This window comes from Mirounga leonina, unplaced genomic scaffold, assembly GCF_011800145.1.
Source record: "Mirounga leonina isolate KUSES-001 unplaced genomic scaffold, KU_Mleo_1.0 Mir_92, whole genome shotgun sequence".
NCBI classification, from domain to species: domain Eukaryota; kingdom Metazoa; phylum Chordata; class Mammalia; order Carnivora; family Phocidae; genus Mirounga; species Mirounga leonina.
In genome coordinates this window covers 10,175,025-10,191,365 of record NW_023270852.1, presented here as the reverse complement: position 1 = coordinate 10,191,365, position 16,341 = coordinate 10,175,025, and the positions used below count along the sequence as shown (strand labels likewise).

Here is a 16,341-nt window from a genome sequence, read left to right as displayed (position 1 = left end):
GTTAGAAGAAAGTGCCTCCCAAAATTGTAAAGAAAGAAAAACTTACATATGTACAAAAATAAGGGTTAATATGATGAAGGGATGGAATATGACTGTAAAGATGAAAGTTATAAAAGATTTTACAAAAGGAATTGATAAGAAGTTGGTTGAAAAAAGAAAGAAGAGGATTTTAAAAAAGAGGGGGGGAGAGAATGTGATCAGGCAGGTGACTAGAACAAAGCCATACACTAGAGATTTAGGGTATATTTTGATCTGTTAGAAGAAACTGTATCCCAAAATTTTAAGAGAGAACAATATATATATATATATATATACCAAAAATAAGGTTAACTACTATGAAGGGATAGAATGTGACTCTAAAAATGAAAAATAGAAAAGATTTTTTTAAAAAAAGGATTGATAAGATGTTGTTTGAAAAAGGGAATAAGAAAAGTTCAAAATAAAACAAAGAAAGAAAAAGAAAAAAGAGAAAATTTAAAAAATTAACTTTGAAAGACTAAAGAATCATGGTAAAAAACCCATGAATTTTATGTGCAGTATTCCCCTAGCGCTGGAGTTCTGCCATTCTCGTTGATTGGTAAACTTGGTCTTGGCTGGCTGTTCTCGCTGATCTTCGGGGGGAGGGGCCTGTTGCCGTGGTTCCCAAATGTCTTTGCCAGAGGTGGAATTGCCCTGCCCTTGCCCGGTTAGGGCTAAGTAATCTGCTCAGGTTTGCTCTCGGGAGCTTTTGTTCTCTGCAAGCTTTCTGTACAGCTTTGGAGGTGGAGAGTGAAAATGGGGGCCTCCCAATCTCAGTCCTGGAGGAGCCGAGAACTAGGGCCCCACTCCTCAGTGCGCCCCCAGAGAAAAGCAGTCAGTCACTCCAGTCTCCCCGGCCTCTGGCCGCACTCCATGCTCACCTGGCCTGTGACCAAGCGTTTTTTATCTCTGGCACCCGACCCCCATGTGGAGTCTTCAAACCCAGCAGATCCCTGCGCTGTGCTCCCGTGCTGCTCCTCCCCGGGGAGGAAGGGGAGTCTCCCCTGATCTGCCACTTGTTGGGTCCCAGCTGGAGGAACAGTGGCCCGACTGTGCTGTGGATCACAGTTTATGGCAACCCCGAGCTGAGAGCCCGCGCCTCGGCTCCCTCTCTGCAGCGGGCTTCCCCGCTCCGATACCTGGGAGCTCTGCTGCACTCAGGCACCCCCAGGCTTTCTGTGACCCCGAGGGTCCTGAGACCACACTGTCCCAGCGAGTGTTCCACCCCCGCTTAGCCACTGGAGCGACGTCCCTCAGCGGAGCTGACTTCTAAAAGTTCTGATTTTGTGCTCTGCGGCTCTATCACTTGCCAGAAGTGGCCCACGGAGGCCCCTCCCCCGCCGTCTATTCTCCGAATATCGCCTCAGATTCACTTCTCCACCCGTCCTACCTTCCAGAAAGTGGTCGCTTTTCTGTTCAGAGAGTTGCTGCTATTCCTTTCTTCGATCTCCTGTTGAGTTCGTAGGTGTTCAGAATGGTTTGATCCCCATCCAGCTGAAATCCTGGGACCAGACGAAATCCAGGTCTCCTACTCCTCTGCTATCTTGCTCCCCCCGCCCACGTTCCACTTATATTTTTATAACAATGTCTCTTTCATCTCTTTTTCTAAAAGCCCTAATTGCAAACCCACACTGTCACCAGCATTCCTGATCTCTCTTTCCCTACTCTGTTTTCTTTTCATAGCCCTATCACCTTTTTACATATAGTATAAATTACTTACTTATTTTGTTTATTGTATCTCTCCCCCTGCCTCCAAAAGGGTAGGGACTTTTATTTGTTTCATTCACTCCTATACCTCTAGTGCTCCTCATAGGTTATGCCATAGAGTAGTAGGTGCTCAGTGAGTGTTTTGAGTGAATGAATGTCAAGTGTGGATTTGTATCCACGTCTTTCTCCCAAGCACAATAAGAACTTTAGTGCTCTTCTGGTTTCCTTTCTCACCTCTCATCCTCTCCTCACCCTCTATCCTTCCTAGTATGCTTTATGCTTATGTTAAGATTCCCTGGAATTTAATTCCGGATGGTTGTGAGGATTCTTGTTTTGCAGCCTACTCATTTAGACTTGGCAATATGTTTTACAAATGTCTTTGCTCATCAAAGCTTCTTGTAGCTCTTGTATTCATTTTCCTCTCTCAGAAATATACTTTTGTATATTTTTTTTCAGAGAGAATCTGTAGATGGTAAATTTTGGGGGTCTTTGTATATCTAGAAATGTCTTTATTCATCTCCAATCTTCAGTGATACTGTGGCTACATACAGAATTCCAGGTTTAAAAAATTTCCTCGGGGTGCCTGGGTGGCTCAGTTGGTTAAGTGACTGCCTTCGGCTCAGGTCATGATCCTGGAGTCCCTGGATCGAGTCCTGCATCGGGCTCCCTGCTCGGCAGGGAGTCTGCTTCTCCCTCTGACCCTCCCCCCACTCATGTACTCACTCTCTCTCATTCTCTCTCTCTCAAATAAATAAATAAAATCTTTAAAAAAAATATTTCCTCATAACTTTGAAGGTATTGAAGATGTTACCCCTCAGTGGTGAGGTTTTAAAAATGTATACTAATTATGATCTGGTATAGTAATTATTGTTGTTGTTTGTGTGGTTTTATCCTAATTGGTGCTCAGTAAGCCCTTTCAGTGTGAGTGCTACATTCTTTTTATAGTTAACTTTGGAAGTAGCTGTGCCAGGCACTGGGTTAAGCAAAGAGAAATGAAATAAGATGTGATGAAGGCCTTCCTCGAAGAATTTGCAGTGTAGTGGACAAATCACAGGAGTAACTAGATAGTGGTGATGCACTGGACTAAGGGCTACGAAGTGGGAAGCACTTAGTACAGAGGGTATTTCTAGAGCATGGAAGAGAACATCTCACCAAGTCAGAGGGCATGTTTGTGCATGATGTGTAGCTTAGGCCTCGAGTGCCTTATGTCTGGGTCTCCAAAGACTGGGATTTGAACTCAGGGTGAGTGTAGAATACAATCCACACACACCAGTTAGTTCTAATCACAGGCTCTACCAGACATCAAAAAGGACAGGAGAGCGTCAGGGACAGTCAGTCCATCTGGCCAAGCATATCTTGCTGGTGTCTCCCCTCTGTCCAGAGAGGTGGCAACTGTCAGCGGCTGTGTAGGCCAAGAAACCTCCCAGATGTGAGAAGGACCCATAAAGAGGCTCTTAGGCTTTTACCCCACATTTCCCACCCCCAGTGGAAAGTCTCAGGAGCCAGAGACCCCTTCCACTGTCACACAAAGGAGTGTTATGCTAGCCAGCAGGCCACACCTCCCAGGCCATGTGATTGGAATCCATGTCCTGGAATTATTGCTGAGCCTTACTTATCCAGTCTTTCTCCTTCTCTATGTAATTTGTGCGTTGTGAACCTCTCTGTTTACACATGCACAAATTCTATTTGAGGTCTACCCCAGGGGCTTTTTAGTAGACAGGCCTGGCCTATCAAATTAGCAGTGTGACCTCTTAATGTATGTTCTTCATTTTGCATCTTTTCTGGTCACTGAAAGATTTTGGGGGCTACTCTCTATTAAAAAGCAGCCCTCCTTGGGAATATGTAGGTGCTAGGTTTCAGGCTCTGAGACCTGCGAGTTTTGCAGAGGCCAGTGGGTAGCCCGTTTGTCCTCCATCCTCCTTCAGTTAGTTGCCCACTCTCTATGCTGACAGGTTCACGAGGATACGTATCACATGCAACAGGGCCTGCAGGAGCGAGTGAAAAACTGCAAGAGGATCAGGACGGACCAACGCTCCGTATACCTTCAGAGGGTAGAGTGCCAACAGCTGGAGCAGAAGCTGAAGCAGGCAGAGGCCTGGTTGCTGCGGCTGGGACAGCTGGCCCGCCTAGTAGACTACATGATTTGCCAGAGCCTTGTGTCTATCGTAGAGGAGGAGATAACCTCCTTTGTGGCCAACATGCTGCAAGTGAGGTGGTGGGTGGCATGTGGGGAGGTGGGCAGAGGCAGGCAGCAGACACTGACATGTAGCCCCCTGACCTCTCCTGGCCCTTCCTTACAGGCCCCAAGGAAGAAACCCTTTCTCTCAGCCCAGCTGGTCTTTGACAATCATGGCCAGCTGTCTCATGAGCCGTGTATTGAAAATATGATCCAGATTTTAAATGTGGGCCTGCAGTCTGTCAAGGCCTCTGTCCTGAAGGTATTCTGGATTGGGCAGGGGGCTGGCTGTAGGAATTCCCAATTCCTATCCTCTGTGTAATTAGAAGCTCTCAGCCTGGTCTGAACCCTCACTGGTTTCCATTTCTGCCCCCTCTACATACCTTGGCATGAAGGTAATGCAATCTCCAGACCTGAAGACCCCCTGCGACTCCTTGTATTCTGAAGGTATTTAAGTAAGGAGACTTAGGCAGGGGGTAGGGAGGGTGGAAGGAGGGGGACAGGCACATGCACAGTATCAAGGGCATGGCCATAGAATCAGACCTTGGGTGTGGATGGAACAGCTGTATCTGGGTAGTGCACACAGGTGTTGGGGGCAGGGGGTTGGGGGGGCGTGTTTTTGCTCACTCAGGTGTGTGCTTGTGTGTATGTGTGTGCATGCAGTCGAGTGGAATGAGAGGTGTATGAAAGAATGTGAGTGAGTACATTGTCCTTCCTCTGGTTCATCCAAACTCTGTGAGGCTTTTCTCTAATGTTGTAATGGCATTTTGTTTCCTGTTAAATTTGATTGCTAAGTTAATTTGTACTTACTTGAAGAACTCTGCTTGTTCAATATTTGCTTTATTTCATACAGCTCTTTTTTATTTCATATAGGATAATCCATTAATATTACTGAGCCATTATGGTTACCAGTTATTACTGGTTATCAGTCCTCAAACTTGTGAACCACCAGGGAGGAAATACATCTTCACACTTCCTTTATTTGGAATACTAACCCAGTTACAAATAAAATCAATACAGGCATTCAGTCACATCTGACATGTAGGTGCTCCCCCCGCCCTTAATTCAACTAGTATGTTTTCATGAAGATGATTTAAAGACATGAAGTTAATTTTAGGAAATAGGTGACAGGGGAGGAAAAGGTTCATTGAAAGGAGTCCATGTCTTTTACGGATGACACCAATTGGGGCACATTCTTTTCTCAAGTGAATCTAGGATAATGGGTAGAGACAACTGATGTTTGTTTACGTGATACAGTGGGACCAAACATGTTAGTTTACTAACCTATAACATGGGAATAAGAAGAATACCTAACTTGCAGGATTAAAAGAGGTAATATGTCTAGTGTAGTGCTCAGCAGGTAGTGATACATGCTATAGATAGTAATTTCTTACTGTTACTAGTATTAAAGATAGAAATAAACCAGATATTTCACATTATTCTCCCATTTAATACTAATTCGTATTTTGGCATACTGTAGTAATTTTCTTTGAATGGCAAAACAGATAAAAACCTTAAAAATTTTATTCTAAGTTCTAATGAAAGTGAAAATGTTTACTTGCAGTGTCTTGGGTTACCCCTTCTAGCTTTTTTTTCTTGGTGGGCAGCAAAGCAAAGTTTACTGGGCGATAGGCCAAAGCTCCCAAAGAGGGAGGGGACCCGAGAGGTTTGCCCACCCCTTCTACTTTTAAAAGAACACCATAGACTGATATATTTAGGGGTTAAATGTCCTGATGCTTGTTATCTTACGTTCACATGTTTTAGGGGAAAAAGAGGAGGAAAAACAAACAAAGCAATGTGACAAAATGTTAATAACTGTTGAATCAAAGTGGATGGATAAAGGGATTTGTAGTACCTTTAAACTTCTCTACATATTTGAGATTTTTTGGAATCAAAATTTGAAGGAAAAAAAAAAGATCAGCATGGAAAATCGAAGTAATAACATGGAGGAACCAGAACCAAAGTTCTGATTTAGGGATTTTCTTAAGTTCTTTATGAAAATTGGAGTAGCATTTAATAAAAGTAAATACTGAGTAGTTAAAACACAACTAGTAGTCTTTAAGAAATGTACATCTATCTGAGAAATCTTTTACTTAAGTGAGGCAAAATTTGCATGGCATTTTAACCAAATTACAAAATGATTTTGGTGCCTCTGTGTATATTTTCAAAAATATGAAAAATCAGCCCCTTACAGTAGAAACTTACACACTGACTAGGTTCTGGTCCCTAGAAGAAGACCCAGCCTATTACTAATAAAACAGGTGCAGCATATCCTGCAGTCTTAGGCTGCATTCTCCAACATTTTCCAGAGAACAGTCTTAGTACTGGAACATTTTGCAACTAAAAAGAGATGATCAATATTGTTATCTGATGTCCTTACAATCTTATCAGGAATTTTCTGCAATTTAAAACTGGGAAATTACAACTGGATAAGATTTTTCTCATCTGGCAGGTGTCAAGTTCAGGAACTTAAAGTTTTTATATTAACTTTACCAAGATCAGTGTATCTTTTTGATATTTTATGATAAACTTTTTTGTATATGTTTTGGTTGGGATGGCTTTGAAGTTAGCTGAGAGATATAATGCAAAGAATGAACCGGTCATTATTGTATTTTTTTGCCAGGGGGCTGCATGTGGCTGGGGGCGGGGGGCGGGTGTCTTGGGTGTGTGAGGTATGAACAGTATGACCAGCAAGAGAAAGAATAGAGGTAAGCAGTGTAGCAGTGAGTGGATTGATCATTGAAAGAGAAGAGAGACTTTTTTCTTGCCACTCTGTGACTAAGAAATTCTGAAGAGATGAAGAGTTGTATAAATATGCTTGACAAGCCGCTTTGCTGCTGTGTGTAAAATGTCTGAGTGACTCATTCAAAGGAACCTACAGTGAACGTCTATATTATTTGGTTTTTCACCGTTGGATTGACATTTTAAAATGCAGCTCCATGTTGACTCTTGTGTTTCTTTGATTTAGTTGATATCAGACTTCTTATCATAAGCAAGCTTTATTTTACTCTTATGTTGGCTATGAAGTAAGTTATTAGTGATTTCCGTTTTGTTTTGTTGGGATATCGCAGTCACCAAGTTGTGTTAAAAATACACTAGCTTTTCTTCCCATTGCTCAGAATCACACATGAATCGACTGTATCGCACCATATTGCTTGAGCGCTCTCGTGGGTCTTGGCACCTTGAATCACAGTTCTTCAACCTCGTCTTGTGTTTTGGAGCTCACAAAACGGAAAGTGACCAAATTCAAAGACAGAAAAGCTGTGGCAGCACCATGCTTCACAGAAATGGAAAAACTAGGTTGTCAGGAAGAGAGCCCTGTCTCTCAAGTTGCTGCTTATCCTTTTATCTCAACTTCTCTCTGTGCTTCTTCCCAGTTCCCCTGACTCTCCCCTAAAACGAGCTGTCTCTGCCTCCTTTGAACTTTCTGCTCCCTTATAACTTGCTTCCAAATGACTTGGGCTCTCTATGGTACCAACTCCATCCTTGACTCGATACGGTCTTTCAGTTTTCCTGGATGTGTGACTGACTTATTTCAAATTTTCAAGACCAGGAATATATTGATTCAGCCTATCCTATAGAGAGAACCACATATCCATAAGCTCTGGCAAAGGGGAATTGGGTTATGGTACAAATTAATTGGTTTTAGCTATAAGGAAAAGCAGATCCTCTAAGAAGGGTGTGTTTGGTGGAGGTCCAATCTTCAGCTATGCTTGTATTGGCTACAAACATTCATTATGTAGGCCTAAATGTGCACGTTGGTTTTGGGTAACATATTTCTGACTTAGAACTCGGTAAGCAAAAAGGGGAATTTATTGACTCCCATAACTAAGAAATACCTGGATGCAGCTAAATTCAGGCTCAGCTGGATTCAAGGCCCAGGCAATGTCATCAAGGCTTTATTTCTCTTTCTTAGTCTTTTGACTTTGCTTGTGTGTTCGAATTCTGAGTCACTGAGAATGCTTTCAGTGGAAGTAACAGAAGACCTAAGAGTAGCCTAACAATAACAACAATTATCTCACATAGCAAGAAGTCTCTAGGTAGATGCTCCCAGGGTTGGTTCAGTGGCTCAAAGATGTCATCAAGAGTCAGGCTCCTTATATCCTTCCCCTACTCCTTTCTGAGGTCAGCTGTAGGTAAGGGCAAATTCTCTTAGAGGGGTGTGTGTGGCAGGGGAGGCTGAATTAGAAACGTTTTCATCCCAAGGCCTCATAGTTGCAAGACAAGCTCCAGCTCCAAGCATCCCATTCTTATGCAAGATCAGGGGAAAAGGGGAGGAACATTGGAGGGAGATCTCTCCTTGCCTGACTCTCACATTTTATCAGGAAAGGAAATCTTCCAGAAACTCCCCAGCAGACTCACTTTTATATCTCATTGTAAAAATCTAGGTCATGTGGCTACCTCCAGCAGCAAGAAGGGCTGGGAAATCAAATGGCTGACATTTCTAGTTTCTCACAGAAGATGGGCTCTTCCACTGCAGAAGAAGGGAGAAGGGAGTAGCTCTTGGGTAGTCAGCCAGTATGCCTTCCAAGGTTCCATTCTTCCATTCTCAAAACGTGGCAAGCAAGAGAGTTACCAGCATTCTCTATAGCATCATTTCATACTGTATTATTTCCCTCCTAATAATTTATATTTAATAAAACCTTATTTAATTTTAGTTCTACAAGTAACAATATATTTAAGCTAACCAGCAGTCTTTATGTTGATCGGTCTCTCAGTAATTGTGTGAAGCTCATTCTCTATTTAGATTCCTTAGGAAGGGTTTGTGGGAGCAAAAATTTATTTTCCTTTTTTCCTGGATACCTGGACATTTTTTTTCTTGAAATTCAGTAATTTTAGTAGAATATGTCTTGTTGTTGAACATTCTGAGGCAGTGTCCTCAATTATGCTCTTTCAAAATGTAGTTTCTGCTTTTGTTTTTTAAAGATTTATTTATTTATTTGAGAGAGAGTACTGTGCATCTAATTTCTGAACATTTCGATGCTTTTCCCCTTTTTGCACAAAGTTTTAACACAAATACTGAAATTGGCAATTAACCAGTTTCTAAGAAGTTAAAGGAGAAGCCAGGCTCAAGGATATTCCTTAAGACAGATACTAAGGACAGCCATGTTCAACAGCTTTACCCACTCCTCCTCTGTTCTACAGAGGCTGGAGTTCTACGAACTACATTTCCCAGATCTCCTTGCAGCGAGGTGTTGTATGTGATTTAGGTGTGCATGGGACTTCAGTTCACACAGAACTGAGGTAAGAGTGGGAGAGAGGCAGCGCCTATGCCTTCCATTCTGCTGGAGGCGATCGTGACAGAGGTAGTGTGCTTCTGTGGCTGGTGGTGTGGAAGGGACATCCCAATTTGCCAGGCAGCACTGAGCCATGGATGCTTAGCCTAGAGTGTTTGTTTTTCAGTTCTTCCAACTATCTGCAAACCATTTAATATTCTATAATAATTCCCTTACTGCTTATACTAAATAAATTCTGTTTTCCAAACCTGAACCCTAAATAATAAATTCCCTCAGTGGGTCTGTGTTTGTGATATAGATGTATGTGTAAACTCACTCAGGAGCAAGGAGTGTGTGTGTGTGTGTGTGTGTGTGTGTGTGTGTGTGTGTGTGAAGAGACAGAGGTTGTGTGGGGACCCTGCAGGGTACTCAATGGACAATTATGGCATGTGCCCCACTAGAAGAAGATGAAGAGGAAGATTCGAACACGGAATTCGTGATGCCCAAGCTCCAGGGCCAGCCCAGCGATGCTGTGCACATCTTCTGTGGCCCGAATATAGGGTTGGTGTGGCCCTGGAAATCTCACACTATTACCGAAGCCCTAGAGGTCCGTGGGTACCGGCTACGGGGCCAGTACTTGCCCCCCAATTATAAGCAGCTGCAAGAGGATCTGGACAACAATCCTCGGATCCAGCAAGCACTGACTACGCAACAGGCCTTGCTGGAGGTGAGAAGAGAGGTTTAAGGCGGGGGGTGATGCCCGCTAATTCCTGTCATAAGCACCTTGTCTGTGCCTAGGGCATGCTGTGGGAGGTGAAGGAATTCTGCAGGGAACATCACTGGATGACAGGCATTCATCAGTTCCTGCAAGCCTGGGGGCCTCAGAAGCTGGAGTCCATGAGAGGTTGTCCTCTCAAGAACTACGTGATGCTGGTGGGCTGCCTGAACATTTGGCAGACCCATGTCTCCAATATACCTGACAAGTTGGTCACAAAAGGCAGATTGATGCTGCTGAAATGCCATCACATACAGTCAGAGATGGGTGAGTGCTGCTTATCCTCTTTCCTTTCCTTCTGCCTTCCTTGTCTCATCCGCTTGGCCCTCCTCTGGCCTGGAATGTCCTCCAAGTGCTTTTGGTGAAGGCCCCTCATTGGACCTGTAGAGCCTCCCAAAGGCCCAGGTCCCAGGCCCTTCCCTTTGCAATGAAAGGTGTGACCATTACAGAGGATAGCCTCTCTATCTGCTTTGGCCCTGCTCACTCCCCATACTCTTCAGGAGTCATGTTTCTGTCACCTGACACTTTCTATTTTTCTGACCTGGAAGTAGTTTAAATCAAATGTGACTGAGAAAAATCTTAACGTACTCCTTAGGCTCGTGAGCTCAGTTTCTTTGCAGATATTCTCAGGAATCAGGAGTGCCCCTCCCCATGGATGCAGCGGAGTCAAAATTGACAGTATAATTTGCATGTATAAAAAGTTATTCTCTTTAACTGTTATGGTCTTACTCTGTAGTCATAACTTCTGCAGATGCTGAGAGAATGTATTCCAATTGAACGTGAAAGCATTTTTCATTTAAAGCAGCACTTAGGGTCTAATTCAGGCTATTTTGGGTATTTGATCAATTCAAAATTCATTCTAGAGTTCTGGGTTGTTTTTATTCTCAAGTGCCCTCTGTTCTTCTTCTCCCGCAAGGTGGCATCTGGCATTAGAGAGGGCTGCTGGGCTGTGTGCTCTTCTTTGCTGGCTTCTGTCTGCCCTTACCAAGTGTAATACATCTCTGCCTGGCCTCTGCCCTCCTTCTAACTAGCTGCTTCTGGTGCAGCTGTGGCCTGAGCTGGTGTAACTATATATGTTCTCTTGGCTGGTGGAGCCCATAGTGTCTACCTTTGCTGACTTGGGCCTCCATTAGCTCCTGCTGGCTTTGCAGGCCCTTGGGATTTTAGTGAACCCTTCATCTAGTCTTCGTCTTAGGCTGGCTAGCCCCATAGCTTCTGCTTTAGGGTCCCTCACCCCGCTGCATGGAACCCATCCAGGCCCACTGGTTATTAACTTTCCATTGTCTTCTGTGTCTCCTGCCATTTGGGACTTGTGGGGGACTTGGGAGCAATGTATTTGGCCCTCTCTTTGCCACAAGGCACCACACTGTGATTTCTACGCTGGCATGACTATCTCATGTTGGCACATGGGTACTCTGCAGTGGTAACTTCCTGAAGTTCCACATGGAAAGCGGAGCTCAAGCCCACTCTGTCATCTGTTTCCTCTTCAACCCATCTGGGTTTCCTTCTTGTCTTGGTTTCCCTCTGTCCCCTGAGTAGGCCAAGGCCCAGCTGTCGGGTCTCCCTGGGTCTCTGAGAAATCCTCTTTAAGACTTCATTTTGTTCCTGTTTTTTTCCTCCCTTCCAACAGGAAGGATGTCTCGTGCTATTGTTTACTAGCTAAAGTGTCTCTGCCTTGAAGCTGGTCTTAGAAAGGCTCACAGTGGGGTAGACCGGAAGCCACTGATTTGTTCTTCTAGGGAACAGGAGGTGGTTCTGTTTTCTCACCTAGCTCCCAATAACCAATAGTGTCTGCTTCCTGCAAAGAGTAGATACTGTCAGACCCATGGCCTGCAGGCGTGCTTTCTTTATGAAGGTGGGTGGCCTTGGGGGGCCCTGAAAGAGCTTGCTTGAAAATGCTTGCCTGCCTTGCCCTTTGTCTTTGCTCTTCAACAGATGAAAACGCATGCCTAATTATGCATCTTTTGGGCCACAAAAATTCCCCACTCTTCCCTCCCTCCACCCCACCTAAATGTACAGGGGGTTCAGGCTGGCATGGCAGGAACAGGGAGGGCCTGTGGCTGGCCTGCTTTGTTTCTGACCCCGTTTTGGGAAGGCTTTCTCCAGTGTTGTTCGGGAAGTCTCTGTTCTTCCTCGTTGGTTAGATTCTTGGTCCTTAGTCCAAGATCAACTGGCCTCTTCAAAAACAACAGATGGAGAGAGAAAAACATGGGGTTCAGAATCCTGGGTCTGCTTTTCACTGGTTTGTGTGACCTCAGGTCCCTGGGCTTCATTCAGTTTATTTGTTTGTAACAGGGACATAATAATGCAGTCACTCACAGGGTTCTGACAAGGAAGAGTAAATGAGATATTATTTGCAATGTTTCTAGCATTGAGACAGGCATGCAGTAGGTGCTTAATTTTTTCACTTAACCTTATCCCCTTCTCTCTACCCTTATCCTTCTTGTGATCTAGTTTTGTCTGCTTATCCTCCAACTCTGTTCCTCTTCTGCCTGGGCTTCCTTGAACTGTGAATGACGTAGTCACTCTTGTGAGTTAGCGCCCATCCTTTATTCTTCCCTCTCCCGGACTCCACCACATCGAGGCTGTCACCAAATCCCTCCCATTTTCTGCCTGCTAAATCTCTCTTAAGTCTGTTTCCCATCCGTCTCCAATTTCTAACCCCCAGCAGCCCTGGTATTTCCAGCCTATCGCTGATTTAGACCGTCCCATGTCACCGTTGAGCTCCTCTCTGCCCTCACCTGTCTGCCCCTGTGGCTCTTAAAAGCAGCACCAGCCCAGCTACTGTGATGGGCCCCAGGGATCATTTGTAAAAGGTTAAGTTCTCTTCTTGGTGTTCTCTTCAACCTCACGTGCCCCTCCAGGTGTTCCCCCCCTCTCAGTTTTCTCAGTCTCAGTTCTTGGTATTGAGTCCCATTGGTTACTCCCTTCAAGGCTCCAGAAGGGTCATACCCAGTGCGTTTCAATTCTCTGTCCCTGGAACTCACTATCTCACTCTCCAGTTGCGGATGCTCATAGAGGATAAGTCAGTTTATTTTCACCCCTCACAACATAGAACAGAGTGCAGCAAGGCTGCCTGAGTTTGAATCTTTGCTCGGCCACTGTGTGATTTTTTTTTTAAGTTTTTTTTTGTTTGTTTGTTTGTTTAAAAGATTTTTAATTTATTTATTTGACAGAGACACAGCGAGAGAGGAAACACAAGCAGGGGGAGTGGGAGAGGGAGAAGCAGGCTTCCCGGGGAGCAGGGAGCCTGATGCGGGGCTCGATCCCAGGACCCTGGGATCATGACCTGAGCCGAAGGCAGACGCTTAACGACTGAGCCACCCAGGCGCCCCTTTTTTAAGTTTTTATTTAAATTCCAGTCAGTTAACATAGAGCATAATATTAGTTTCAGGTGTACAATATAGTAACTCAACACTTCCATACAACACCCTGTGCTCATCACAGCAAGTGCCCCCCTTAGTCCCCATCATCTATTTCACCTATCCCCCCACCAACCTCCCCTCTGGTAACCATCAGATTGTTCTCTACAGTTAGGAGTCTGTTTTTTGGTTTGCCCCCCCTCCTCTTTTTTCCCCTTTGCTCTTTTGTTTTGTTTCTTAAATTCTACATATGAATGAAAGCATATGGTAATTGTCTTTCTCAGACTGACTTATTTTGCTTAACCTAATACTCTCCAGCTCCATCCATGTTGTTGCAAATGACAAGATTTTATTCTTTTTATGGCTGAATAATATTCCATTGTGTATATATACCACATCTTTATCCATTCATTAATCGATGGATACCTGGGCTGCTTCCATAATTTGGCTATTGTACATAATGCTGCTATAAACATCTGGGTGAATGTATCCCTCTGAATTAGTATCTTTGTATTCTATGGGTAAATACCTGGTAGTGCAATTGCTAGATCTTAGGGTAGTTCTATTTTTAACTTTTTGAGGAATCTCCATACTGTTTTCCAGAGTGGCTGTACCCAGTCTGCATTCCCACCAACAATGCAAGAGGGTTCCTCTTTCTCCACATCCTTGCCAACACTGTTGTTTCTTGGGTGCCTGGGTGGCTCAGTTGGTGAAGCCTCTGCCTTCAGCTCGGGTCATGATCCCAGGGTCCTAGGATGGAGTTTTGCATCTGGCTCCCTGTTCAGCGGGGAGTTGGCTTCTCCCTCTACCCCTCCCCCCTGCTCGTGATCTCTCTCTCTCTCTCACTCTTGCTCTCTCAAATAAATAAATAAAATCTTAAAAAAAAAGAAATTGAGACAAAAAAAGACTTGTTGTTTCTTGTGGCATTAATTTTAGCCATTCTAACAGGTGTGAGCTGATATCTTATTGTGGTTTTGATTTGCCTTTCCCTGATGATGAGTGATGTTGAGCATCTTTTCATGTGTCTGTTGGCCATCTATCTGTATGTCTTATTTGGAAACATGTCTCTTCATATCTGCTGCCCATTTCTCAATTGGATTATTCATTTTTGGAGTGTTGAGTTTTATAAGTTCTTTATATATTTTGGATACTAACCCTTTATCAGATATATCACTTGCAAATATTTTCTTCCATTCTATAGGTTGCCATTTACTTTTGTTGATTGTTTCCTTTGCTGTGCAGAAGTTTTTTATTTTGATGAAATCCCAATAGTTCATTTTTGCTTTTGTTTCTTCTGCCTCAGGAGTCATATCTAGTAAGAAGTTGCTCTGGCCCATGTCAGAGAGGTTATTGCCTGTGTTCTCATCTAGGATTTTGATGGTTTTCTGTCTCACATTTAGGTCTTTAATCCATTTTGAATTTATTTTTGTGTGTGGTGTAAAAAGTGGTCAACTTTCATTCTTTTGCACATAGATGTCCAGTTTTCCCAATACCACTTGTTGAAGAGACAGTCTTTTTCCCATTGGATATTCTTTTCTGCTTTGTTGAAGATTAATTGACCATGTAATTGTGAGTTTGTATCTGTTTTTTGTGCCAGTACCATACTGTCTTGATCACTACAGCTTTGTAATATAACTTGAAGTCTGGAATTGTGATGCCTCCAGCTTTTCGTTTCTTTTTCAAGATTGCTTTGGCTATTCAGGGCCTTCTGTGGTTCCATACAAATTTTAGGATTGTTTGTTTTAGCTCTGTGAAAAATGCTGTTGGTATTTTGATAGGGATTGCATTAAATGTGTAGATTGCTTTGGGTAGTATAGACATTTTAACAATATTTTTTCTTCCAATCCTTGAGCATGGAATGTCTTTCCATTTCTTTGTGTCCTTTTTAATTTCTTTCATCAGTGTTTATAGTTTTCAGAGTACAGGTCTTTCATGTCTTAGGTTAAATCTATTCCTAGGTGTCTTTTTGTTCTCGGTGCAGTTGTAAATGGGATTCATTCCTTAATTTTTCTATCTGCTGTTTCATTATTGGTGTAGAGAAATGTAATGTCTGCACGTTTATTTTGTATTTATTTTGTATCCTGCAACTTCACTGAATTTGTTTATTAGTTCTAGCAGCTTTTTGGTGGTCTTTTGGGTTTTCTATATATAGTATCATGTCATCTACAAATAATGAATGTTTGACTTCTTCCTTGCTGATCTGGATGCCTTTTATTTCTTTTTGTTGTCTGATTACTGTGGCTAGGACTTCCAGTACTATCTTTTTCTTTTTTTTTGAGATTTTATTTATTTGAGAGAGAGTGCACAAGGAGGGGGAGGGACAGAGGGAGAAGCAGACTCCCCATTGAGTGGAGAGCCCAATGCAGGGCTCAATCCCAGGATGCTGGGATCATGACCTGAGACGAAGGCAGACGTTTAACTGACTGAGCCACCCAGGTTGTCCCTACAGTACTATCTTGAATAAAAATGGTGAGAGTGGACATCCCTGTCTTGTTCCTGACTGTAGTGGAAAGGTCTCAGTTTTTCCCCCATTTAGGATAATATTAGTTGTGGGTTTTTCATAAATGGCCCTTATTATGTTGAAGTATGTTCCCTCTAAACCTACTTTGTTGAGGGTTTTTATCATGAATGGATGTTGTACTTTGTCAAGTGCTTTTTCTGCATCTACTGAAAAGATCATGATTCTTATCCTTTCTTTTATTAATGTGATGTATCACATTGATTCATTTGCAAATATTGAACCATTCTTGCAGCCCAGGAATAAATCCCACTTGATCATGGTGAATGATTGTTTTAATGTATTATTGGATTCGGTTTGCTAGTATTTTATTGAGAATTTTTGCATCTGTGATCATCAGGGATATTGGCCTGAAGTTCTCTTTTTTAGTGGTGTCTTTATCTGGCTTTGGTGTCAGGGTAGTGCTGGCCACATAGAATGAATGTAGTTTTCCTTCCTTTTCTATTTTTTGGAATAGTTTGAGAAGAATAGGTATTAACTCTTCTTTAAGTGTTTGGTAGATAACACCCAGTGCTCCATTCAGTACGTGCCCTCTTTAATACCCACCACCAGGCTAACCCATCCCCCAC

At 43.2% G+C, this 16,341-nt stretch overlaps 1 protein-coding gene across 1 annotated transcript in view; it reads left to right on the top strand.

The window, feature by feature from the left end:
- DNHD1 (dynein heavy chain domain 1) overlaps positions 1-16,341 on the top strand; it is a 78,868-nt gene that overhangs the window by 20,172 nt on the left and 42,355 nt on the right. The window contains exons 7-11 of the mRNA XM_034995113.1: positions 3,678-3,932; positions 4,026-4,163; positions 4,297-4,348; positions 9,579-9,844; positions 9,916-10,159. Of these exons, the coding sequence (XP_034851004.1) occupies positions 3,678-3,932; positions 4,026-4,163; positions 4,297-4,348; positions 9,579-9,844; positions 9,916-10,159 (955 nt within the window). The remainder of the gene's footprint in view (positions 1-3,677; positions 3,933-4,025; positions 4,164-4,296; positions 4,349-9,578; positions 9,845-9,915; positions 10,160-16,341) is intronic.